The sequence below is a fragment of the Macrotis lagotis genome, chromosome 4 (assembly GCF_037893015.1).
Source record: "Macrotis lagotis isolate mMagLag1 chromosome 4, bilby.v1.9.chrom.fasta, whole genome shotgun sequence".
Classification (NCBI taxonomy): Eukaryota; Metazoa; Chordata; class Mammalia; order Peramelemorphia; family Peramelidae; genus Macrotis; species Macrotis lagotis.
In genome coordinates, this window is record NC_133661.1 from 54,638,352 (window position 1) to 54,663,162 (window position 24,811).

The 24,811-nt window shown below is 42.5% G+C and overlaps 3 protein-coding genes across 6 annotated transcripts in view; 2 read left to right on the forward strand and 1 right to left on the reverse strand.

Moving 5' to 3' along the window:
- The window catches only part of VCL (vinculin), a 128,305-nt gene extending 110,874 nt beyond the window's left edge, over nucleotides 1–17,431 (forward strand). For all 3 annotated transcript variants that reach the window (XM_074232883.1, XM_074232884.1, XM_074232885.1), the window contains one exon: nucleotides 621–17,431. In XM_074232883.1, the coding sequence (XP_074088984.1) occupies nucleotides 621–767 (147 nt within the window). In that variant the 3' untranslated portion in view covers nucleotides 768–17,431. The remainder of the gene's footprint in view (nucleotides 1–620) is intronic.
- On the reverse strand, nucleotides 6,586–23,534 carry AP3M1 (adaptor related protein complex 3 subunit mu 1). The gene is made up of 9 exons (XM_074232886.1): nucleotides 23,453–23,534; nucleotides 18,259–18,534; nucleotides 17,259–17,430; nucleotides 12,559–12,696; nucleotides 11,771–11,856; nucleotides 11,291–11,424; nucleotides 10,328–10,535; nucleotides 8,999–9,143; nucleotides 6,586–8,538 (listed from the first exon to the last, which is right to left on the reverse strand). Exons 2-9 carry the CDS (start codon nucleotides 18,529–18,531, stop codon nucleotides 8,438–8,440), a joined length of 1,257 nt encoding a protein of 418 aa, XP_074088987.1. The 5' UTR covers nucleotides 18,532–18,534; nucleotides 23,453–23,534; the 3' UTR covers nucleotides 6,586–8,437.
- A 442-nt stretch (nucleotides 23,535–23,976) lies between these two features.
- ADK (adenosine kinase) overlaps nucleotides 23,977–24,811 on the forward strand; it is a 580,911-nt gene continuing 580,076 nt past the window's right edge. For both annotated transcript variants that reach the window (XM_074232887.1, XM_074232889.1), the window contains exon 1: nucleotides 23,977–24,059. In XM_074232887.1, coding sequence (XP_074088988.1) covers nucleotides 23,995–24,059 — 65 coding nt within the window. In that variant the 5' untranslated portion in view covers nucleotides 23,977–23,994. The remainder of the gene's footprint in view (nucleotides 24,060–24,811) is intronic.

Below are 24,811 nucleotides of genomic sequence, written 5' to 3' on the forward strand. Positions count from 1 at the left end.
AATATAGAAAAAGATGTTTCGATTTGGAATAGCACCTCATTCAGTGACAGCATTTCCTGATTTTGGTCTCTTAACTAAGCAAGCTCTGGGTTGTGTGGTAGACACAGAAAGTGACCTAGAGCCTTTGTGATCCAGAGGCTCACAGTCCTAGTCAGAAACTATGTCATTATCTTATTAAATTTTCATGTGTTAGAAGACAATTCATGAGGTCTAAATGCTTCAGACAAGGATTGTAGGAATCCAGTTTCTTCACTGAATAGCTTGGAGCGAGTCTTGGGTCATTCCTCTCCACGTGTTATCTCTACTATGTAGCAGAGTGACTCTCATAGGGCACCTCAATTATGTCCGGGAGGCAGGGGCTGGTGGGCACTACTGGTAAGGAATTCTGAGAGACAATAACATTGATGACAGAGACCTGCCTGGGCCTCGAGGGTCTGATGTGTCCATGGTTTTCCTAACCAGTCATCTTTGGGGTCAGGCTTTTCCTGCCTGGGGAAGAGACCCAGACTCTGTCTCTTTCTCCATTTCCCTATGTAATACCACCTCTGGACTGGAAGCTGGGCTGCCTCTGTGTCTCTTGAGGATCACTTGATTAAAGGGAAATGTCTCTTTTCTTCCAGGCCACAGAAATGCTGGTTCACAATGCCCAGAACCTGATGCAGTCTGTAAAGGAGACTGTCAGAGAAGCAGAAGCAGCTTCAATCAAGATTCGAACAGATGCCGGTTTCACTTTGCGTTGGGTTCGAAAAACTCCCTGGTACCAGTAGCTCCGAGGGCAGCCAGTGCCCCACTTGACTCTCCCCCCACACCCCATTACCCCCTTGCCTGGCTCATAGACTTCTTTCTCAGCAGGATCAAATGTGGCCCAAGGCCCTGACTGCTGCCGGGGCAGGGGGTAAGGGGAGGGTCATAACCCCAGCCATTTTTCTCCAGAAAGTGCTTGGTATCTAAAACCCCTACATCTGTTCTTTTTGTTTTAGAAAATGTTTATGTTCTCCTTTGCTCTGGGGGACTGTATGTAATGTTTCTCCCTAGGAAAAGTCTGTATTCTATTCTCAAACACCCTCATGTACTCTTCCCCCTATAACTGGTCTAGGACTCCAGCTCATGGACTTGATTTACATAAGCTCAGAATTCAAGTAGGGAACACTACCCTTGCGTCCCACCTGGACAACTTCTGGATAGGAAGCTTCTGTAATGGTCCCCCCAGCCCTGGGCCTCCCTCCCTTGTGCTCCTCTCTGAGTCTAGCTGAGGGGGCTGAGATGGCTGCCCACAAGAAGGAAATCCCTCTGCCTCCAGTCATCAGTTTGCTGCTCTGTAGGCTGCACTGGCACTTATTTTGCCTTCTGACAAAGGTGGGCTTGCTCCGCTCTAAGTGTCAGTACCTTCCTCCTCCACCTTTCCTTTGCTAGTTTCCAAAAGCACAAACTTGAGTAATCGTGGAATGCCACATGGTGGTATGAATCATGTTCCAGTGGCCTAGGGAAACATGCAGAGCCATCCGGGGTGGGGTGGCAGTGAAGGTCCTGCCTCTTACCTTGGCCTGCCTACCCACATGCTCGGAGTGGGGGGGTGGGTTCCCTACCAAATCCTGTGTGTCCTGGGGCTCCTGTCTCCAGTGTGTTATCCAGTGGGGCCGGACCTGGGCATGCTTTGTTACTGCCCAGAGGAAGCCTTAATGAGATGCTGCATTAGAGTGCTTGGTCAAATTGTGTTCCCTCCACACATTTTTCCTCCCTCCTTGATGGATCTGGATGACATTTAGGTGCTTATTTTGTCTCTGGAACTTTGAAAAATATCCTCCTTTTCTAACGCAGCTCTAGTTTTACAGTTGCTCTTTTTTTGCCCCAGTGTTAATTAGTGCAAAAGAAGGGCCATCTCTGGGCTGGAAGCTTCTCCAGCTTAAGGTGAGAACCCAAGGACTTGAGTATTTCTGGTCTGGCAGTCAGGGAGGCTGACCATGAATTACTGAGGGGAGTGTCCCAGGCCTCAAAATGATTGCTATGAGTGAACCTGAGCTAAATCCTCAAGGGGTGTGTGCCTTCAGTGTAGGTCAGGGGACATGGTGAGAGCCCGTGTGTGTCAGATGAGGGCTCGGTCTCCCTGCTCCCTCTCACCATCACTCATTATCCCTGGGATTCCCACTGAACACTCCAGAGCTCTTGCCTGGCCCATGAGAGAAAATCGGGTGGTGACCAGGCCTGTGGGAGAGCTTCCACCCTGAGGGCCTTGGCTGTCTTCCCTTGGGTCAGATCCCAGTGTGGAAAGTGTAAAATTGGTCTTGAGCCAGTCCAGTCCATTCAGGCTTCCTCTTCTTTATTTGTGACTCATGGTAAGTGTTCTTGAGGCCCCTCCGAGCAGTGACTGGCACATAGTAGGCGCTTAATAACTGGTGATGGATTGATGGATTGATCTAGAATCTTAGAGTTGGGACCTTGCCTCATCCAGCTCCATAGCGTCTTCAACTGCTTATGTGATAGAAATGAAATATCAATGCCTTTAAAATGAATCTATGCCAAAGACCGCCTTTGTTTTATTCAAGATTGCTTAAAGAAAGCAAAGAGGAGAAATCGTGGTTGCCATTTCAGTTCCAGGTTCTAGTCACCCTGCTGCACCGCTCCCACTGGCTGTGGTCTGCTCACTGCCGGTGTTCCAGAGGTGAAACAGATTCAGAAACATCCCCTGAACGTTGGTTAGAAATGATACCACTGAAATAATTGTTTATAACCTAGCATTTGTTATATGCAACTATTTTCTGCCACCTCTTTTGTTCTCTTCAAAATAAATAAAATGCATTTGTATAATAACTGTTTGAATAGGTGGATTATTTTAACAGTAGGTCAGAAATTTGAGAGATAGCATAATCAGTTAATCTGTGAAGTGTTATTGTAGGATAAACCTGAATTTATTGAATTCTAATACCTCTTCACAGTACATTGAAGAAAGCAGTGTGCCAAACAAGGCTTTGAGCTAAAAAGAAGTTAAGTCAGGGTCCAGCATAAAAGAAAGGCGATTATTGAGGTAGTTAGAATCAAAGTGTTAGAAGAGTTGGAAATGATGGAGATTTGGCAGCAGGGGTCAACCAGCTGGGAAAATATAATAGCTCATCTACTGAAGTCTGTAATCATACATTTCAGTTTTTTCAAGGGATTTGTATTACCAATTCCTCAGTTGTACCTTATGAGGTGCATTAGTTGGGTAAATGTCATTCTGAACCTGTTTTATTTGTAAAATGGGGATAGTACTATTTGTACTAGTCTTCTCTTAGGGTTTTTTAAGATTCAAATGAGACAATAACGAGTTGTGAGTTGGCTTTCAAAACTAGTGTTCTACGTGGTTTTTCATGAACTAAATGCTCATGGTTGCCAGCAGGATGTGAGGTAATTGAAGAAAACTCAGCAGCAGTCCAGCCCTACTACTCTAGCAGAAAGGGATCACCCAGTTCCTCCCTCAAGACCTCCAAAGGGGCCCACTGGTGGTCTGGGGAGCACTGCTGTTTCCAAAGCTTTTGGATTTCCCTTCCTGGCCCATCTTCATTAGGAACTGAAGGAGCAGGCGCTAAAGGCAGTTGGGACAGTTTGACCTGCCTGGCACATTCTTGTCTTTACTGCTTTGTAGTGGGGAATAGCTGGAGCCTTTGCTTCTCGGTCAGTGGCTGTGGGTTCTTTTGTGATCTTGGAGTTGCTTCCATTCTTGGGACTCGTGAGCTACCTGCCCATTAGTGCAATTTGTTGGGGTTGGTGGTGATAAGGTGGCCTCCTTCTTTTTAGTGCTATTTCCTCATTTCTGGCTGTGAGGCCAGGGGTGGGGGAGTGGGGGTAGGGAAGGCCTGCTATACTGAAGCTCTTGGCCTTAGATTCCTGGACTGTTTCCATTAGGGTCTAAGGGTAAGTGGTATTCCCAAGTCCTAACAGTTGGGTATGCAGTTCTGGACTGACTCCATCAAGAGCTGAAGGAGGTGGTGGTTTGATAATACCTGGCTGCTTCCCTGTAGGGGACTGGAAGATAGTCATTATATTTTTTTGATCCTTTCTGTCTTCTCCAGATAAAACATTCCTAAAACTTGTCCTCTATAATAGATTTGAGACACTTCCTAGTCTTGGCTGCCCTCCTCTGGACAATGGATGTTTGCTTATGTCATTCATTCGGGCAGGAAGTCAACAAGCATTTAATATGTGCCAGACCTTCTAAGAAGGGAACATAACACCTTGGAACAGGTTAACAGGGAGAGGGAGATAGTAGAGGGGCAGGTAGAGGAAAACCAGAGGGGGGTCTGAAGGTTGAGATTCAGCTGGCCCAGGAGTGACCCCCAGCAGAAGGTATTTTGTAAATAGGTGAATAGTAAGGAAGTCTGGAAGGCAGCCTGGAGTGGAATGTCTTTAAAATGGAGTACCAGAATTGAACAGGACACTGCAGCTGAGGTCCAGTGGGCCAAGTACAGTAGGATCATCACCTTTTTCCTCTTAGTTATTCCTCGATTAACGAAGCTCATGACAGCATTGCTTTTTTGGATGCCACACTATTGGAAGACTCCTATTAAGTATTTATATTTAGTTCACTAAAACCCTCAGGTCTCCTTGAAATTGCTACCCATGTCTCCTTCATCTTGTACCCTGTTTAGTTTATCTCTTTTGGTTTATATTTTACTAGATTGAAACTAATGCTCTAGCTTATCAAGATCTTACTGGATTCCTGAATCTATCCTCCAATGTTAGCTATCCCTTTATCTTGGTTATTGAGAAAAAAAGCTAAAAATGCAGTTTCAACTACAAATCCCTAGGGTTCCCGATCTGCCATAATGACTGTGTCACCAATGGCTACTTTTTGAATCTGGCCTTCCAACCAATTCTGCATCCATAGAATTAAATTATTCATTTGTCTTCTCAAAAAGTAATGAGTATCAGATCCAGAATTACTTTGTCTTTTGGGCCTTCCACTTTGTGAAAGATGAGATTAGCACAAAATCAAGTTAAGAAGTTACAAGTTTTTTTTTTAGTTTTTGCAAGGCAGTGGACCTAAGTGACTTGCCCGAAGTCACACAACTAGGTAATTACTCTATTTGAGACTGGATTTGAACTCAAGTCCACCTGATTCCAAGGCTGGTGCTCTATCCACTGCGCCACCTAGCTACCCCTACAAGTTCTTCTTTTGATGGCACTTCAGTAGATACCTGTACAATGGAAATTCCTCATCACTACCTTATCATATAGCAGGCTTAGATCAAACCTCTCTAGTTCCTCTTACTGCCCAGGTGGCCCAGGTGGTCTATGGGACAAGCAGTGACAAAATCATTTTGTTTTCCTCTCTGTTGACCTTTATCCCAATGTTCTATTCCCTACTTCCCCACTCCTGGAATTTTTCCCATATCAGGACACCTCCTTTCTATACATCACTCTTGCCCTTAGTAACCTATCCTGTCTCTTCTGAGCAAAGTCTGCCCCTCCACTGCCATTTGATCTTCCCACCAAAAGTTTACCTCTACATTGGGCATTGCTGCCAGTCTTACCTGGGGCTGGCAGAGCTGACCTTCATGGGTATGTAGACCATGGCCACTCTTTGAGAGATCATCAGTTCCTTTTAAAACAGAAAAAAGACCTCCCAAAGAGTAGTTGGGTCTCCAGAGCTTTCATCTGACCAGTGTGCCTTTCCTCCCAAATCTAATGCTGAGATGTATGGATGAAAAGGTCATTCTAGATTAGGCTCTTGATAGTTAGAAGGGTATCTCCCTGGGAGCTATCTCCCTGTGAGGTTGTCTTCTTTGCTGCTTATGCTGACTCCTGCTTTTGGCCTATTCCAAACTCTGGACTGAAGTTAGGGGGATAAAGGGATTGAACTAGAGGATCTTGAGGGCATTTCTCATTTCTAAATCTGGGATTCTGATGATACCAGCTCAGTGAAGGTAAAAAGGATTTCTTTACTTTTACTCTGTACTTTGGTGATGACTTTGAGCTGAAGTATGGTTTGGTTACTTTGCTAAACCATTCTGGTGCCTGTATCCATCTAATCAGAGCTGTCTGCCTGAATAACCTACAGCATCTACATGGGTAGACAAGGCAAACCAACCTTCTTTGGGAATTTTGGAAGGTGTCAGAAAAAAAATCCATATACCATCTCAGGGGTGTCCAAAATGTACTATGTGGCCCCCTGTGGGTTTACAAAATGCTTTAGAGTAAGGGGCAGCTAGTAAGGTTGGACAAACCTTTACTAACTATAAAGCCAATCCATGATTTGTTTTCAGGACGCATTCCTTTACTAATACCAGGAAATGGAATATTTGTGGCTTGGTTTGAACTGTGTGTTATTATTAAGCTCTGAAGAGGGCTTTGTTTTGAGGGTAAAGTGGCTTTAATTACCTTTCCTCTCCTCAAATATCTATGGTCAGAAAGTCGACACTTGTTTTTTCGAGAGATAAATACACAAGGCTGTTGACAAGTCCAGAACTGGTCCTGGCTAATGGGAGTTGTGCAGTTCAGTTTGACAGCTCCTCTAAAGAGTGGATGTGAAATGGTATCTTGTTTAAAACAAAGCCAGCCCTGAAGCCTTACACATGGGAATGCTCAATGCAATCAATCTACACAGTCATCTCAGTGCTTTCATCTCTTTATTAATAGTGCAGCCACTGCTGGCAAGATATGTAAGAATCAGATCCTCCACCTGAGGTTACTCTAATTCTACCAAATAATATAATAATTAAAGCAAGAGTCCACCAGAAGTAAGGAAACTGCTTGCATTCTGTGGGATTCTATGCAAGTGACATCAATGATAGGAAGAAAAATGCCGAATTCCAAGTTACTGAAGACGAAAACTAGTTAGAAGGAAGGATGCCAATGGAAGAAAGGAGTCCAATTATTGGATTCTGACAAGAGATGTGAAGAGGGTTGAGGGATCAGAAAAGCTTGAAGAGGCAAACTGAGTTGAGGTAATCTTAGACATGGCAAACAGATACATGGTTTGGCAGTATTGTGATCATCTTAGAAATTTAAATGAAATATAAAGAAAGATGTGTTAAGTTTGAACTAGCATCGATTGGCCATTCCCTTTTCTGGCTGTCTGCTTTTGGGATGAAAAGTCAGGTTAAGATCAGCATACTTGGGCCCCCCAGAGGGCACTAAGGACAGGGGGAAATAGCTGTGTGTGACAGGACAGTGTGAGAATTTGCTCCATGAGTCAACTCCCATCCCCAGATGTTGATTTCCAACAGCACTATTAAAAAGGGGAAGGAAACAGTGAGGGAGCTGAGAGAGGAAAGAATCCAAAGTGAGGTGTTGTCTGATGATACTGTTTGACCAGCAATGTGTAAAAAGCAAGTAAGGAGACCATAGCCCCTGAAATGACCTCTTCCTTCACATTTAATTAAATAAAAGTACTGTAGTTGGGTCTTTCAAACCCTTATTGTTGGACAAAACTACTTGGCCTTTAGCAGTCTGAGATGTCAACCACATCAACCCAATGTCTGTTATTACAGACTGTTTTGAATCTCAGCAAAACAAGCTAAATTAAAAATAACAATTTTCATAATTTCAGGAAAGATCCTAAGGTGATGGGCATGGTTTTCCAAGGAGGCATTCAAGGTTAACTCTTCTGGCAAAAGGGCAGTTCTGATAAGACTCGTGAAATATGAAGTGACAAAAGTTACAATTTGAGTTTTTCTTTGCTATTAAGATTGTAGATATTAGTTAGCTCAGAAGCTCAAAAATCTTGTGCTTGACTTAAGTAGAGTCCCTTGTTTTCTCACTAAAGTGTCCCCTTTTAATACAAATGGTTTTTTAACTGTGCTAAGAGCTGAATCAGAGGCCCATAATTCAGGTGGCATTTACTGCAGCAAGGTCCCTGTAAATCAAAGTCTGAGCTTTACATAAAAATTTCCTTTATAAAAATACAAAACCCAGTACCGTGAAAACGAAGCAGTCGTGCTCCCCACCAGGGTTGTATGGGAAGGGGCTTTGCTACCATGCTTGCTTAATGGCACAAGTGAAAAGCTGAGTAAGGCAAACACTTGAAGAGGCAGTCTGCTGTAAACTGTTTGGGGGTGGGCAATCAAGATCAGTGAGTACAACGTTTGGCTACAGCTGTCACATGACAGCAGATTCTGGCTGTGGCCTGGGATTCTCTGGCCTCCTGCAGGCCACGGGCATAGCCAGAAGGCAGGGAGGGCTGAGGATGCCTGCCTGCCTCTGCTCTGCCGAGTGTAGCCCTCGAACCATGGTGTGCCTGTGCAGCTAAGTCATTAGAAAAGAGTTCCTTAGCTTAAAGCTGTTGAAGAAATCTATTCCAACCACTAAGCTACCTTTTCAGAAAAGGCGCTCTCCACAGATGCTGTAAATAATGAGTATTTCCCACCCACTTGGTACCTAACAGCAACCTAAGTCACTAAGCAGCAGATTGTAATGACATTTGGAAAACAGACACTGATCTTGTGCGGTTTACGGCCTCTTCTCATGTCCTCACTTGGAATTTTCCAGCTTTTGTGATGTATTTGACTCCTTTAAATGGCTTATATTTCTCTCCATACATGTCAAGGCGATTTACTTTTAAGCCTGTGTGAAGAGGAAAAAGGGGAGAGCAAGAGAGTGACTATTATTTCCTCTGCAAAAAATGTACCATGGAATAAATGCCCAACAGTGATTCTGAGGTTTAATCAAACGAGCTGCAGCCACCTCCTCGCTCCAATGAGCTCTACCCTACAAGAGACGAGGCAGCCTTGGCTGGCCATTTGCTATTCCCTTACACAGTAGATGGGCTTTTTCAAGAAGTTTATTTGCTTATTTATTACATATTCTGCTTGTAGGGCCTTGAGCAACATGCTAAAGCTTAGGGTTAGGTGCTTTGAGCTATGATTGTGAGTAGGGTGCACCTACTTATCAGTATATAAACAGTATACAGTTAACTTAAACTGTGATACTTCCTGGATACAGTCATCTCAGCTGGCACCGTTAATTGAGTGCAGCACCTCTTCCCTTCCCCAAAACACAGGACATCTCAATGCAATAGACTGACCTGAAATAGCAAGTTGTTGAATCTTGAACTGAATGTTGAGACTTGGGTTTTCTTCTGGTTTGGGGGCTCCAGACTGTAAATTCACCAATCCTTTAAGACTTGGGAGCTTCTGGGGGGTGATTTTCCCAACATCCCATGTTAACACCTTATTAAATAAAAACCAAAATACAATAGCCATGCATCAGTAAGAGATAGTCTGAAGTCAAAGTAATCATGCTAGAAGCCTCCTCATAACATGTTCCCTGAAGTACAATGCAGGGGATGAAGAACTGGAAGGGACCTCAGGAAACCTGGATTCTAGACTGGTTCTGTCCCAAGCACCTGGAAGACTTTAAACAAGTCCTGAAGTCCCATAGGCTACTTTGTTCATCTGTATAATGTGGGACTCGGCATCTGTTATTTTCAGGTCCTTCTAACTCACCCCTATTTTCAAGTCTGGCAGCTCAATGACTAAATTATTAAAAAGGACCAGATTCCTCAAAAATAACATGTAGGCAGTCAATCTTTTTCAATTTCCTGTTACTCATATGAAAACCTTTCATCATAAACACATTTATATAATGAGAAGGGGCTTAATATCTTCAAGGATAAGAAAAACATTCTGTAGAAACTGATGCAGCAAGAGATTATTTTGAATATTACCACATAATTCACAAATGATGGAAATCTGGGGAGTCAAATGGTATTAGGGTACAGAGAATTTGTCTAAGGATCAGCTTTGCTTCCTAATAAAGCTCAGCTGTACTTCTGCCCTTTCTTTTGCTCTGCACCTCCTCTCTGGTCTCCCCAACATCTCTTTCTGCCAAGCAGCCACATGGGATAATATGTCCTCTAAGCTGTCTGGAAATGGGCAGATTTGAATTTCTAAATTCTGCTGGCTGTTGTGGCCAGTTTCAATTAGTGAAAAATTGAACTGTCATAAATCTGAAAGAAGACAGTCACATTCCTGTTTCTCCTTTGCATTTACTAAGTCAGTTTTCGATGACAAGTAGTAAAGGACTAAATTTAGTTGAAGTTGGATCTTGGTTTTCTCTCCTTTTTGTAAACATTTTTTGTTATAAGCCCATAGTCATAAATTCAAGTAAAAAAACTCCAAAGAATAAACCAAGCATACATTCCTCACAGGTTCCCTAAATAGTCCAGTCAGACAAGCACCTTTTTTCTGCTTGGAAGTTTTTGTAGACAGCTGTGTTCTCGGCTTAAACAGGTTAAGGAACTCATCTGAATGAATGGGAAATTTAGGTTGGAAGAAGACCCAGCTCACAGAAAACCACCAGCTGCCCAATCACTCTTGGTTGTAGATGAATTCTAGAGAAGTGCCTTATTTACCTTGGTGACGGGATCAAATGTGTAGCTGCCTTGGGTAGGAGTTAAGTTCATGTTCAATACGACCTTGGGCATGTAAACAATCACTGTGATGCCTTCAATGGTTTTCCCCATGTTCTGCTTTGGTCCAATTGTAACATCAAATCTGCCGCAAGAGCTGTTCTCCTTAAAACTGATGTTGTGTTTCACATATACTGGAATTGCCACTAAACTAGAGGTGGGCAAGGAGGAATAAGAGGGATTATGGGGTCACATGAACACATACAAGAAATCCTCCTCTTCCACTCATTCCCAGAACCTCAATGGTCTAGAATGACAGCTGCTCCAGCAGTGCTGTGCTGGTACCATATTGGGAGAGAAGAGCCAAGAACAAGCCAGCAAGCTAGGAGGGAATCGATACCCCACCCCCAACATGCTCCCCTCCATTTCCAGTACACTAGATTCTGTAGTCAGTCCAAGTCCACTGAATTGAGTGTAAAAGTTCTCCTCTTAGGGAACAAGCAAGTCCCAACTTGTTAAACTCTAATCTGATGTTTCTCTGGTATATTTTGCTACTCTCATGGGAAGAATCACTGAACAAACAAATTACCAAGAACCTTATTTCAAAATATTTAATCTCAAACTCAGCACAGAAAAAATACTGTGAAATTTGTTCACCAACATCTTTGAGGATACTAATGGGAATTGTACATAATGTGTTTATCCCACAGAATAGGGATGGAAACTAAGGTACTGAGGAAAGACCCTCAAGATCTCCCTTTGTCTGTTGTACAGTTAGATGCTCATCTACAAGACTTTTTGAAAGGTCTACTTTTGCTTTTTCTCTTAATGAAAAATCATCTTTCTTGTTTTTTTGTCTTGCTGCCTGCTTACTCAAAGAGATGGGTAAATGGAATCTTTTAAAACAAAATATCAACCAGTAAACCGAAACAAAAAATGAGTTCAACCCAAGCAGATTATACATACTTTTGTGAGCTGACACGGTAGGAAATGAGTCGGAAGTTTCCATCTGGAGGAATAAATGACAGGACTCTTTCTGACTCCCAACGCTTGAAACGAATGCAGGGGTGGAAGCTGACATCATCTAGAAGTCTTGGGTTCTACAAGAAAAACAAAAAAGATCTTTATATCCATTAACTTCTATAGATGAAAATTATAAAGGACGCATACTAGGAAGAAGTGAAAAAATTAAGTGGTTTTAAATAACATAAAACACATCTTTAAAAAGTAGTAAAGCAAAATTGTTATACAGTGAAAATGACACTGACTTCCTTTGACTCCTCTGAGGAGCTGCTCTGGAATTATTTCAGTGGGTTAACAATGTAATTACTGCTCCTAGAACCAAACCTGGGTTTGAACCACTTTTCCTATTTCTCATGGTCATTCTGGGTACATCAGAACTGCTTGCCAAGAATATAAGACTTTGATAAGGAAAATAAAACTTACCATGAAGGAAAGGGAGAGATCAGGCATTCCAGAAAGTTTAATGCAAGCATCGATAACCCCTTGAATTTCTGCAAAGACTGTGGAACCTAAAGCAAGGCAAACAGACTGAAGAGCAGCTGTACAACAATCCTTTGAATCTGAGTCTCTGCTGGGGACATGGCTGGATTGAGCGTAACTGGAGATACTGTTTGGGTGTCAGGCTTGATGAAAGTTTCACACCTCAATAAACAGATCAATGAAAAGGATATCTATTACATGACCTCAGCTTCCTGAGTACCATGGCCTCTTCCCAACTTGGTTTTAGAAGCTAATGTTTCTAAGGAATATCATACCTATCATTTTATTTCACCAGCAAACAATTTTGTAGGGCTGTTCTACACGGGTTTCAAATCCTCTTCAGAACAAGACTCCTAATAGAATGGGTTACATACCTTCTATTACCTCATGAAGCCAATGGTAGTGAAGTATGAAGATAGTATAAGTAGCCCTTTAAAAAATCCAAGAAATGAGGAAGAGAGATTTGGGGGAACACTATGGATAATAAGGAGGGGACAGGGTCATATTAAAGCTAAAAAAAAAGATAAGGTAATCACTCAATTACACATGCTCAATAGCTTTATGGTTCACTAAAATTATAGAATTTTAAATTTTAAAACGAAATAATAGATTTTTAAAAATCATTAGAAGAGGACCAATGTCTTTTACCAGATAGCCTGGTGCATCACAATTCTGTATTCCACTTTTATCACTTTTTATTTATTTCCCCCCTAAAGTTCAGAGGCACTTACCTGATTTGTCTATAATTGCATCTATTTCTTCAATCACATCAAAATAAGCTTCATTGTTTGTGTATTTCACACCTGCACGACGCCATGGAATGTTGGACAGCTGTCCTGTGGGGAGTGTGTCCCCAACATTACTACTACCTGGAAATCAGGGAGATTAAAAATAAGCCTTTCTCTGGCTTCATTGACAATAAATATTTAATAGAACATATGCTTCAGTGTTTAATCCCTGGATGTGTGTGTGTGCACATCATATATGAGAGGAGTTTTCAGGATGATTGTTGAAGCCATCCAAACTAGCATGATCACATTTTGAGAGCAGAAATAGGCCACGAAGTCCTCTGCCAAATTACGTTGTGTTCTTTTATTGGATCTTCTGCCTCCTGAGTGTTAACAGTCCCCTGACTTGACTCCAGAAGCTCAACCCAACTTCATTCTACTGCCATGAACAGAAGAGGAGCTGATGTTTCAGCATTTCCTTTACAGAATATCTGCCCTGAGAATCAAGTGATAACAAGGTTCTTGAAGCAGGGCCAATATCATCAAGGAAGCAGCCAGGCAGACCCCCAGGTAGGGTCAAAGGAGGACTAAGATTCTTTTGGCTCCTTTAAAATCAATCCAGTCACAAGAGTGTGAAGATGAGGCAGAGTGGGTGGAATGGCAGAGGACTAGTAATCAAGAGACCTGAAGCAGAATCTCCGTGGCAATGTTACATTTTAGCACTAAACAATTTGGAAGGATGTTTTTCTTTCTTTTCTTTAAGTTAGGATGATTTGTGAAATCTCCTTATTAGTGGTGTGTGTGTGTGTGTGTGTGTGTGTTCAGGAGTTGTAAATTATAGCAAAAGCTAAGTTAGTAGTTCACATTCAGCCTAATGTCAATCAGAATCGAGAAGGAAATGCTAAACATTTAACCTAAGCTGAAACATCAGAGTATGAACTCCAGGTATGAACTACTTAATGTTCAGTCATTTAGAAACCAGTGACATCCATTTATGATTTGTTATGAAAGTTCTTCCTGGCCTCATGCTGAACAAGGAGCATCTGCATTACTTCTCAGCATCTCTTGCAGCCATTCTTTTCCTTTCCATTTCTTCTATTGCCATCTGTATTCAGGCCATTATCATTCTCTTCTCACCAAAACACATTTTTTGCTTGATCACCAGCCTTCAGTCTCCCCAAACCATCTTATTCTATTGCCAGAACACGAAATGCTTCTAAACTTAAAAAAAATGCCAATGGATCTCTGCTGCCTTTGGCCAGGGATCAACTACTTGTTATGAGAAAAGAGCCATTATTATATTCTTAGACTAACTGTAACTTTGTACATGTGGTATGGCACACAGCATGATCTAAAGGGAATGCCAGATCGAAAGCTCTGAAAGGGTCTCACCAAGGTGGGAAGACTCCAAGTGTGAATTTGTTGATGGATCATATTTACTGTCTGCTCAGGTAAGCTCAGAGAAGCTCATCATCAGATTAATTGCAGAATCATCTGGGGATTTCTTTCCCTCAACAACTCCTAAATTGTATTTACTGAATTGTAAAACAATCATCATCTAAACTGGCAGGAGTATCCAACATAAAATTACAGATCTTTGAAACACTGAAATAAAAGCATTTATTAATGTGTTCCCCCCCCTCAAATGATGCCAGAGGTATTTTATATCACTTGGCTTATGCTTTTAAAAAATTGTTTAATTTGTACATGTTAATACACTAGCAATTACTGACAAACATATGCTTGTGTACCATGAGGAGTATCCTGCAGGAAACCTAGGAGGGAAGAAACAAGTTTCTGTAGAAAGTCACTAAATCTCTAAAGTCACACATTGAGAAGTATAAATTTTAAGATCTTCTGAGATTTATTTGGGTTTTTTTTAGGTTTTTGCAAGGCAAATGGGGTTAAATGGCTTGCCCAAGGCCACACAACTAGGTAATTATTAAGTGTCTGAGGCTGCATTTGAACTCAGGTCCTCCTGAGTTCAGGACCTGTGCTCTATCCACTGGGCCACCTAGCTGCCTCCTGAGATTTGATTTTTAAAAAGATTCTGACCTAAAAGAGCAAAACACTGCTAAGAAGGTTCTCCTCAGACAAGGCTTATCTTCCAGGAACTTCCAAATTACCACAGATTCTATGATGATCAAAGTGGCAGCTTTACACAGCCCTCTGAGCACAGAGCTCATGGGAAATGCTGGGCAAGGAAACGAGACAACAGTATCTCCAAGGTCATGGGAGAGTCTGTTTTTGGTCCAAACAAAATAAACACCATCTACTGGTGGTGAGTATCTCCAAATACTCCATTTGCCAATGACATCATAGTAATAACATAAGAGAACTGAGAACCCTACAGGAATTCCTCAGTGAAAATAAAAGATACAGCTCTGACTCTCTACACTTTTCAGACTATGACATACAACTGGACATGGCCTATTAAATGAGTTTATCAATATATGCAGCTTAGATAAACACTACAGATAGATAATGAATGGGGTCTGGAATAGAGGAAGAAATGGGTGCTGGATTATTACATCTGAGATATTTCATACCCCTTCCCACCACCTTTCAATAATTCCCCCAAATTGCCCATACATTTAAGTTGTTTTTCGGTTCTTTCAGTTGTATTTGACTCTTTATGACCTAATTTGTTTTTTTGGGGTTTTTTTTTTGGCAAAGAAACTGTTTGCCATTTTCTTCTCCAGTTAATTTGACAGATGAAGAAATTGAAGCAGTGAAGTGATTTGCCCAGGGTCACACATTAACTAAGTGTCTCAGGCCAGATCTGAACTCAGAAGAAGAGTCTTCCTGATTGTAGGCCCAGCACTCTGTTTACTGTGACACTGTGATGCCCATACTACAAAAGTAAATCTTTAATGTCAATTAGGGAAATGTTAAAAATGAACAACAAATCTCAGAACAATCAGTGCCACAAATAATCCAAATAGTAATGGAAATCACTATGGGATGTTACGCTGACAGCAGAATTTACTAATTAATAAATATGTTCGATGTTAACAAGTAATGTTACTCTAGGAAAAGGAGGTAGGTAGGACATGTCCTTCAAAAATGAGAAACAGGGAAAACAAATGAAGACGTTCCTCTCCCTAAGACATTTTTATGTCATCAAAATGAACTACTTCTTTTTGTATTTGTGTTGATTCATATTATATAAACATACATATAATACGGATATGTACACGTATTTAAGTACTATGTTAAAGCTTAGCGACATATAATTGCTTTTTCTTTCATTCATCTAATTTCAGTTTTTTTTTAAACTCTCAGGTTGCTAATTAATTTGAACATGATTATGTATTTTAAACTCTTCTAGGTAAGAGACCATACCTTAAAACTTTTTTTGTTGGCCCAAATACAGCACTTGTATATATTGGGCTATTAATAAATATTTGCTGATTGACCAGGCCCAGAATTTTAAAACTAGTATTAATTCTAGCCCAGGATAAGAAGATCACTTTTAAAAAAAAGAGGGCTTTCACAGTTCAGCATAATTGATATGACATATGCTGCTTGAACTGTGTAGAGGTATCAAGGTTTCAAAATGCTTTTCAGAAAATATTTCCACACGGATGCTTTGCTCACATACAAAAGTTAAACTAATTAGATGTAAAAAGTTCTAACATAATGAGGGGGTCTCAGGAATGGAATGATTTTTCTATTTTTCTTATTACAACTTTACATGAACAAAACTCTTATGTTTTTGCAAGGCAATGGGGTTAAGTGGCTTGCCCAAAGCCACACAGCTAGGCAATTTATAAAGTGTCTGAGGCCGGATTTGAACTCAGGTACTCCTGACTCCAGGGCTGGTGCTCTATCCACTGTGCCACCAAGCCGCCCCTGAACAAAACCTTACGGAAGGCTAACTAGAGTGCAGTAGAATATGTTGGTGCAGTGACGATTCAATGTGCTTACATGAGATTAAAATGTCTGCTTTTTATACAAATGAAGAAAGGAAACATTAAGAGCCTACCTTGTGTCAGAGAGTGTTCTCAGAGTTTTATAATTATTATTTCATTTGATCTTCAGAACACCTGAGAGGAAAGTGCTATTATTATCCCCATTTTACAGTTGAGGAAACTGAGACAGACAGAGGTTAAGTGATTGCCAAAGGCAGGTTTGAACTCAGATCTTCCTGACTCCAGATGCAGATCTCTAATCAGTGCACAGCCCAAGTAGAAACATACCAACTAGCATTTCTTCTATTAAGTCACACACTGTAATCAATATTATCCTTAAAGGCAGTCTCTCAAGTCTCCCCAAAGTGGTCCCAATAAATGTCTGTAACAGTATATGAAGGAAAATTAAAGTCTTTTGCTTTGGAAGGATGAACTTACTTTAAACACTAATACCTTTCTGTGAACTGTAATAAGGTACAAATAGTAATAGTGTGTTTTTAGTGTTGTAATATTGGAAGACACTAAAATGGAGAGCATCCTATTTTTCAAAATCTTTTAGAAAAGAATTATTTTGTCAGTAGAAAGCATATGCAGCAACTATTTTGATGTTGAACTGAACTGTTTGTTACATCAATTTAGTATTACTGTTAACCCCCATCCCCCAAAAGGTATCTGCATCTGCTGTTGCAAATACTGGATCAAAATTTTGGTCAAAATCTATTTTGTTAATTTCTTTCTTTACAAAACAGCCTTTCATTTTATAGCTTTTAGTAGAAGTCTTTACCATACCTGTAATAGAATTGACAACGGAGCGCAGAATTGTGGGTGGTTTAATCAGCTCTTTCAAGATGTTAGATTCTGTCGCCAGGGGAAATCCATTGTCTAACATTTCTTCCAAGAGTTCATATACTATGACCACATTATCCTTAATTGCAGCCTCTGAACACTCCCCAAAGTAGTCCTAATAAAATGTGTAAAATATATAAAGGAAAGCAAATTCATTTTACTTTTCATAGACAAGCTTACTTTAAAAGACATAAATACTTGTGTGAGGACTGTAATAAAATACAAAACAGAAGAAACACTTTTATGACTCTATGTACTGTTCTCATAACTTATTTTCCTAGTATTTTTCAGATAGGTTTAGACAATTTCTATTAAATCTCATAAACTGTACTGCAGTAACATTTTATAAATAAGCAAAGGCTCATATGTAAACAATGCTTACAATTAGTTATTTTTTGGGGGGGCATAAAAAAGTACATATATAAGTAGCCATATTTGCTGCATCCTTTTTTGGACTTCACAAATTTATTTTTCCAATTAAATGAAAGATAATTTGAGTTCTATTATTTTTCTCTTTCTGCCCCCCCCTGAAAGCATGTAATCTCATACAGGATATACATATATAACTATGTCAAACATTTTTGTTGTCATTTTGTGAAAGAATGTTGAACTTCTTAATAGACAAGTGGGATCTGGCCTTGATCTGTGATTCCATTGGGGTATGGAGCTCTTGTGTACTAGTGCAGGTTGGCATCTTCACTAACAACTTGGAGCTTTACACAACTGCCTAAATCAAGGAAAGGTTACATGATGACGGTGGAACTCAAATCTTCCTGCCTGGGTTTACTGAGTTTATTGAGTCACTAAGATATAAAGGTTAAACAAACCTCTAAGCTGAGGTTTAAAACTTAAGAGCATCATCAACACTTGGTATCTTTACATCCTGTGTCTAGATGTTAAATCCTTACTACAGCAATTCAGGACTAAATCATAAATAACCAACCTGAAAAGTGTCTGCAACTCGATGCAGAAATTCGATGACGAAGAGTGGTGGCACCTCTGTCTGTATGACGGATACAAAGAAGAGTTTGTCTCTGTAGATGCTGATGAGGTAGTGGTGAGGTGTTGAGATGACAGGTGGCACATTCTCCACATCAGCTGCTTTCTCCTGGGCTTCAAAGAAATAGTCACAGACAGACTGGCTCACGACACTCTTCCAATGCTTCTCCAGGAAGATGTCCCCGGAACAATTTATGAGGAACAGACTGTGGATCATGTTCTGAGGGAGGAAGGTTTAAACACTTCTCATCAAATGATATTTTCTTTTTTTAAGTTGAAAAATCCCATAATTATATAGGCCCTTATCTTGTCCAGTTATTTTATGTGAAATTATCTAGAAAACCACCTGAAATATAATGTTGGAGTCAAAGGAAGGTCTCAGGTTCATTTATTTAGCTGAACATTACTGAGTATTAAATCACAAAATATTATCACTAGGAGGGACATTATGGATCTAGTCTAGCCCTGAAGTATCAATTAAGAATAAAGTTATGGGGGGGGCGGCGGCTAGGTGGCACAGTGGATAGAGCACCAGCCCTGGAGTCAGCACTGCCTGAGTTCAAATCCGGCCTTAGACATTTAATAATTACCTAGTTGTGTGGCCTTGGGCAAGCCACTTTAACCCCATTGCCTTGCAAAAACTTAAAAAATAAAGTTATGCACTTAAATTTTTAAGTCCTTACTTTGTTTTGAAGTCCTACACTTTGTTTCTGTTGCTCCTTGTTCATGATTTCATTGCAATGGGGAATGCTCCATGAAAATGCCTTCCACCAGTGAAGATTGGCAACTGTTCTGCACATTATAGTCTTCAGTTTTCTGGAGGCACTGAGACATTAAAGAGCTTGCCCAGGGGTCATACAAATAGTGTATTTCATAGGTACAACATGAACCTTCTGATTCTAGGACCATATCTAGTTATTTTGCAATGATTCCCCGATGGAACAATATTGCCTAGCATGTTTTGAATAGTAATCTAGTAACACTTAACAATATAACAGTCACAGCTTCAGTGACCTTGGGATGTTAACACATAAGCATAACTGCAATTAATAGTTTAGCGAGTTTAGCCATTAAGAACAGTAGGTAACATGGCTTCATCAAAATCTGCAGAATGGAAGAGATTAACATCAGCTACCTGCTAAAATTTTCCATTTGATTCAATCAGAGGGTATGTCTCTTGGGTTTGATTTCAGATACAGTCTCATATTTCTGTTTGGGTACCAAAATTACTAGACTGGGTGAAGAATACATGGGCTTAATGCAAAAACTAGTCAAGTCAAGTGATTCTATCAAAAATGGTTAATATTTTGTTTTTTCTTTCTGGAAAATCTTGTGGGAACACTGGCTGAAGATTAATTGCTACTTTTTGTTTCTTCTTGATGAAAGACATTTAAATGATAACTTTTATCTTCTCATTTAATGCAACACATACTAAATCACAGAATGATCAAGCTGAAAGGACTTTAGAAGGCTGCTTGTCCAAATTTCACATTTTATAGATTAAAAACCCTGAGACTCATCCCACATGTATTTTAAAACCATACAAGATTCTTTGAAAGATGTCATAACTTTGAAAATTCACTGATTATTAATATCAAGGCAGGTAAAGAACAGAGACTTGAACTTATGTTATTTGCCAGCAGAGTACAAGAGGAAGAGAAATTCTCTATAGAAAGTTGCCAGATATTCCTTATAGTAAATTATACTAGGTAAACTGAATGAAGACTTGAAAAATAAAGGGATATTAAACTATAATCACTCAAAATGAGTATAGTCAGTACATCCATTGGGAAAAATCAAATAGAATAAGAATGTCTCTTTTTCAGACTAGGGACACTATTGGTAAGCATAGCAAATTCAGCTGAAATGAACTAATTTATTACTATATATTTCATGAACAATAAACTTGGTCTTAAAGAAGGAGACTAGATTGTCTTTGGGAAGTTATTAAAAGTCTATTCAAGATGATCCATTGCCATCTTTTGTTCTTATATCAAACTATCATTTCCCAATCTGTTTCTCACTCTACTTTCTGCTCTGGGGTCACCCCTTATAGTAAAGAATAAGAGAAATAAAAATAGCTCAGCAAAGCTAAAAAGCTAAGTCTAACATTAAATGGGGTGTTCCATATCCAGATCTACTCCCATCTCCCCCAAGAAGGGAAGGAGTGTGTTCTCATCTTTTCTTTGGAGTTAAGAGCCAAATTCGCTCTACCTTATTTGTGTTAGTTGGTTTGTTATTATTTTTCTTCCAATGTTTATATACTTTTATGTATTATACCCTGGTCATTTTAACACCAATGTTCTCAAGTTTATGAAAAAAAAAATGATTCACTCAGAATTGTAATGGAGAATTGGGTGTGAATGGGCTATGACAATCTAGCAATAGAGAAATAAATGTATGTAAGAGGCATAAAAGAAATCATTAAAGAGGTATATAAGAGGTTATACAAAAGTCATGTAGTGGGAGAAAGGGGAAAGTAGATAAAGAACTCTTGTGTTTTATTAGCACTTTTAGAATGAGCAATTCTGTAACAAAGATTCTTAAACATTTTTCTATCATGGGTTCCTTTGACAGTATGAGAACACCTATGCAATTCTTCTCAGAATGTTTTTTTAATTGAAAGAAAAGGTGAATTCCAGTTGTAGGTCAATGAAAATAAAAAGTAGGCACCTTTCCCCCCATTCACATTCACGGACTCCTGGAAATCTATCAATGGACCTTTTGGAGGTCAACAGACCCTATGGTAAGAATCTCTGACCTAAAGGAAAGACCTTCTGCCAAGCTGAATATTGAAGCATGTCCATACTTCCTTGGTCCTAATATGGGTAGAAAAAAAAATCCTCCTGAGGGTCAAGGAAGTTCAAATTTGGCTTTTATATTAAACATAATTGAGAAACACAAGAGTGATGCTTTAAACTTAGTACTAAGGATAACAGTGATAAATCTGGGCAGTGTGGCTTTATTGTATTCTGCAGAGACCCTGAATAACTGCCAATAAAAATAGCTTTTATGTCAGGAAGATTTTCCAGGAAGGAATTCTTTCACTACAAGATTAAACTAAGAGAGATGATAAAAGATCTGACCCTAAACTGAGAAACTCCAGGGTTTCTTTTGTACAAAGGTGGTAAAAGAAGCACAGATTCATTTGAATATCACTGGTTTATGTTAAGTGACTGAACAGATAGTCCAGGTCAGATTTTGCAAGTATAATTCCTAGTGGTGAATGTATAAGAAAACCTAATGAACACCAAAGATAATGTTCAAAACCACCTGACTGCCATAAATCTAAATAAGTGAAATGGCCACTGGGAAGACTATGATAACTGGTTATTTTTCAGTCAGCTGATTTTTCTTTTGGCCTACATAATTAATGAAATATTCTGTGGAGAACCAAGCTCTTTGAAGCCTCCTCTGATCTCTTGTCATGGCTTGGTGCTAAACCTGGGCTTCTGAGGTCTATGGTACTGGTGTTTGAGAATTAGCAAGTCCTACTAGGCTGGAAAGGTTTGGGGATTTATGTCTATTTGAAAGTGAACCTATCCAAGTTGGGAGTAGATCACCTCAAGAAGGTTGGTAGGTGACTTTTTTCTCAGCCAAAGAAACTTATGAAGATAAAGGTTAAGAACTTAATTTCAGTTGGTAAATAGGAATAACCATATCACAGAAAAAAATATTCTCTAAGTACTGAGATGGTATCAGTTAAATGGAAACAGCAGGTCCAAAGCCTCAACTGTCTATAAAGGTGAAACCTAGATTTTTCATTTATTCTTCCAGGCAGTTCTCTCTCAGATTAAATACTTCACATCCCATTCCAGAAGGGAAAATGTTCTGGGTATTAACTCACCTGATTTCCCCAAGGCTCTGGCTCATCCCCTGAGTTATGTGCTCCTTAGGGGTTTAACTTTCTAAAGTGCTGTGTTAAATTTTACAATATCACAAATAGGAGCTCACATTTACAGTGTTTAAGAGACTAAAAAGTGACTTTAGCTATTTTTTGCAGTTTCTGTTAATTGTTCATAAAAGTTTAATGAATTTGATGGGGTACTTGCAATTTTCATCCTTGAAAATAATGCTGAACTTGGAATCATAGGAGTTGAATCTGAATTCCAACTCTGTTCTTTATTAACTTTAAGATCTAGGATCCTATGGTGGAAAATCAAACAGTGGACACTTATAAATTAGAAACCATAATAACCTTGTGGCAAAGGAGAACTTATGAACAAGATGACATGACACATTTATTGGCAGTAGATGAAGTATTCAGAAGATTTAGATAACGAATTTTTAAAACGCATACTCAAAAAAAAAAATCTACATTGCCCTCCATAACAAATGCAAAACTGGCAACAAAACTCGTTAGCCACAAGGGATTTTTACAAATGTTGCATTTTCCTAACAGTTTTAAGGCACAGCATTTTTCTCTTAGTACCTCCCTCGATAAAATAAAACATCAATAAAATGGCAGATTTCTTTAAACAATCCTCTTGCAACGTCACAAGAGGATTTAAAAAATTTTTTCCTTTGGAGTGTTTTTATTTTGATAGAAGAATAGCGCCTAAAAACTGTTAAGGAAAAGAGCAACTTCTGGAGGAGGAGGAGGAGGAAGGCCTTAAGGTGGGGCAGACTGAGCTGGAGCTCAGGGGCAGCTCTGGCAGAGTGGGCTCCGGGGCCGGGCCGGGCCTGTTTGAGATCTGGGTTGGGAAGAGGCCGGCCGCGGCGGCCGCGGTGGCCGGCGCCGCTGCCCCTGGGCTCGGGCACGCCGCAGGGGGCACCAGGCCGCGCCCCTCCCACCACCCGGGCGCCTGCCCGCCCTGCGCCCCCCGCCCGTCCACCAAGACAACGGGCCTTGGGTGACTACCGAAGGCCCTGCGCCCTCGGGGGCGGAGCCGCGAGGTAGCCCCGGCTCTAACCCCCGGGGGCCCCGGCGATCTCCCAGCCGGGCCGGGGGTCGCGCATCTGCGCTCCCGGGGCGCGCCCATGGGGGACCCCCGGCCGGTCCCCGCCGCCTCGGCCTCCCCTCCCCGGGGCGTGGCCCTCCCCAGCCGCCCCGCCCGAGGAGCCGCCCCCCTTCCCGCTGGGGAGGGGGCCCGGGCCCCGGCCCCGGCCCCGGCCCCGGCCCCGGCCGCCGCACTTACCCCGACGAGCCGAGCGGCCCGGACCCAGCGCCGGACCCGTGCCGGAAGGAGGCCGCCGGCTCGGAGGCGGCGGCGGCGGCGGCGGCGGCGGCGGGGTCCTCACGGCCCGGGCTGTCCCGCGCAGTGCCTGAGGGACGGCTTCGCGGCCGCCCGCTTGCATCGCCTCCCGACCGCCATGCTGGAGCGGAGCGGCCGTCCCCGAGGGCCTCGGGCGCGCTCCACCCCCGCGCAGAGGCTTAAGGGCCGGCGGGCGACCGAGTCCCCGGGTGCAGGCGCCGCGGGCAGCCCGACCGCGGCTTCCAGGCCTGCTCCGGCCGAGGCCCCGCCGGGGGGCGGGGCCAAGAGGGCCCAGGAGGCCGCCTGACCTGGGGGCGGGGCGCTCGCGGGGCCGCGGGGGAGGGGCTCGCGCTCGTGCCCGGCCTGGGAAGGGGGCGCCGGGGCCGCGCGCCCCAAGGCCGGGAGGGGAGGGCGGGGCGGGGCGGGGCCTCGGGGGGAGGGGCCGCTCCGGCCCGGGGCGCGGGAGAAGGGGCGGGAGCTGGAAGATGGCAGCGGCGGACGAGGAACCGCAGGCGAAGAAGCCCAAGGTGGAGGCTCCGCCGCCGCTGAGGTGAGCCGGGCGGGGAGGGCCGGCACGTGGGGGCCGGGGCGAGCCGGGCGGCTCCGGGCCAATCAGCGCGGCCGGCCGCGGGGAGGGGGCCAGGCCCGGCCCCACGTGGGCTCCGCAGCCCGGCTTCCAGCCCGGCCGGCCGCGGGTCAGGGGGTCCCGGAGACCCTGGGGCCCGGGCCAGCCCGCCGCGGGGCCGCGTCGCGGGGGGCGCCGAGGAGACTGCAGACCCCCGTGGCCAGCGCCCCCCGGGGGGCCCCAGCGCCCCGTCTCCCCGAGCTCAGCCCCGACAGGGACGCCAGAGAGCCGGCTCCAGCCGGGCTGGAAGCTCGGAAACCTCAGCTCTGCCCCATTGGTGTCACCTCGCTAGTTTGTCCTCCAGCTACACGCAGCGGTCCGGCCGCCCCCGGCGTGCCTCAGTCCTTGGGACCCCATTTCGGATTTTCTTGGCAAAGATACAGAATTGGTTGGCCACTTCCTGTCCAGTCCATTGTACAGATGAAGAAACTGAGGCAGACAGGAAGAAATGACTTGCCCAGGGTCAGCCAGCCAGGATGAGCCTGGGGCCAGATTTGAATGAGTCAAACCGACTCCAGGCCCCAACCTCTAACCTCTTGGGTGTGGGGGGGATAAGTAGCAAATGATTCCTTTGTGCAGGTGGTGAGAGTGATTTTGAAAAGTCGGGGTTGACCCATAGGAGATGCCCGATGAACGCCCATTGATTCAGCCCAGGCTCTCAACCCTGAACCTTCCCG

Excerpts from the sequence above, each read along its gene's own strand:
- AP3M1 (XM_074232886.1), bottom strand. The coding sequence starts at position 18,531 with ATGATCCACAGTCTGTTCCTCATAAATTGTTCCGGGGACATCTTCCTG. Across the intron at positions 12,697-17,258 it reads CGTTGTCAATTCTATTACAG|GTAGTAGTAATGTTGGGGAC; the intron begins GTATGGTAAAGA and ends CCTGATTTCCAG. Across the intron at positions 10,536-11,290 it reads TACCGTGTCAGCTCACAAAA|TTTAGTGGCAATTCCAGTAT; the intron begins GTATGTATAATC and ends GCCCACCTCTAG.